The sequence below is a fragment of the Anneissia japonica genome, unplaced genomic scaffold, assembly GCF_011630105.1.
Source record: "Anneissia japonica isolate Jap-2015-1 unplaced genomic scaffold, ASM1163010v1 scaffold180072_len1444_cov145, whole genome shotgun sequence".
Classification (NCBI taxonomy): Eukaryota; Metazoa; Echinodermata; class Crinoidea; order Comatulida; family Comatulidae; genus Anneissia; species Anneissia japonica.
In genome coordinates, this window is record NW_022688514.1 from 1 (window position 1) to 1,456 (window position 1,456).

The 1,456-nt window shown below is 30.8% G+C and overlaps 1 protein-coding gene across 1 annotated transcript; it reads left to right on the top strand.

Annotated features, from left to right (window-relative positions):
• Nucleotides 1-195: 195 nt before the first annotated feature.
• LOC117122443 lies at nt 196-1,444 on the top strand (the record flags this gene model as incomplete). Its single annotated transcript, XM_033268020.1, has 4 exons — nt 196-677; nt 869-1,012; nt 1,102-1,309; nt 1,407-1,444. Coding segments are annotated over exons 1-4 (555 nt in total), but the record flags the coding sequence as incomplete, so codon positions are not given.
• Nucleotides 1,445-1,456: the final 12 nt, after the last annotated feature.

Genomic DNA, 1,456 nt, shown 5'->3' on the forward strand with positions numbered 1-1,456 from the left:
AACCTATGCTCAACATCGAGTTAGATAAGGTTAGTATACAAAAATGAAAAAAAAAATATAATTTCCGGCAACTCTTTCTAAAAACAACTTGTATATTATATTGTTGAAGTTAGACAAGGTTAGTAAAAATAACTTATTATTAGTGGTCACTCTTTAACAATTAAATTTTTAAACATTACAGATGCTTACCTGAATCAAGAAGTACTTTTCTAATTCTGACACTAATAACATATATTTTTACAGGTTTCAATACCTTCGCTACATATCTCACTTGGGATATTTAAGAAACTGTTCGATATTTTAGAAAGAGATGTCCACGATATTGACTGTCAAATATTTTATTTGCGACAGAGGACTCTTGATCCAACTAGTAGGTATGTTTTCAAACATGTTATGTACACTCCTTGAGAATAGTATGCATTCCAAAATACTGTACTTAGATAGATTTGTATTCTTTTTCAGGTGATCATGAATTGACAGACTTCGAAACAGCCATTTCAGAGGCCGCCACAATGAGAAACAACAGTATTACTGAAATCAGATCCTTGAATGACGCTATTGAGCAGATGCGGGATGAACTCCCGTTATCAATCCTTGCTAATAGTGATGTAATGTCCAACAAAGTAGCAGACATCTGCTACGAAATTGCTGTGAAAGAACAGAAGGTGAAAGACTTGGTAAGCTAAATTATATTATTAACATAATAACATACAGTATAATAGTGACAAGAAATTGTTTTCTTATTATTTAATATTAATAATAATAATAATAACAATAATAATAATAATAATGACAATAATGGCATCCCTCTATTATATTGTTTGTAAACTTTTAGTATTTTTTTCATCCCCTTTTTTTACAAATCCAGGAAAATCATATAGATCAAGAGCTGAAATTCGCAAGTGGCCCCTTGGCAACAAGTATGGATGATGTTTTGCATGCTAATAAAATACCAAGACAACAATATCATGGGAAAAGCTTCGTTGGAAATCATGTTCACAAAGCCTGCAAGGTAAGTACTGTACCGTATCAATAACTACAATATTTTTGTAATTGAAAACAAATTTTTTTTATTTCATTATTTTTTATTTTATTTTTTAGATTAACATCATTGACAAATTGATGACTGGTATGAACTCTGCCCTTAAAAATGATCTAGAAGAATGCCCGATCAGCTCAGCAAAAATTCTAAACACAGCATTAGAAAAAATAAAAAAGAAGCACACACCAGTTTTTGAAACATTTGCTAAGGTACACACGTTAATAAACCACACACGACCTGTTAATCCAACTGAACTGAGAGAATATGGTAAGAAACAAATTCATATTTTGCATTCAAAAAAAAATAATAACTAGCTTTTTGTTAAAGTGTTTCCCAAATTATATGTGCATTTTTTTTGACCCAGAGTCGGCAATCACAGATTTTTCAAGAGAGTATCGAAAAGTTGCACCCAAT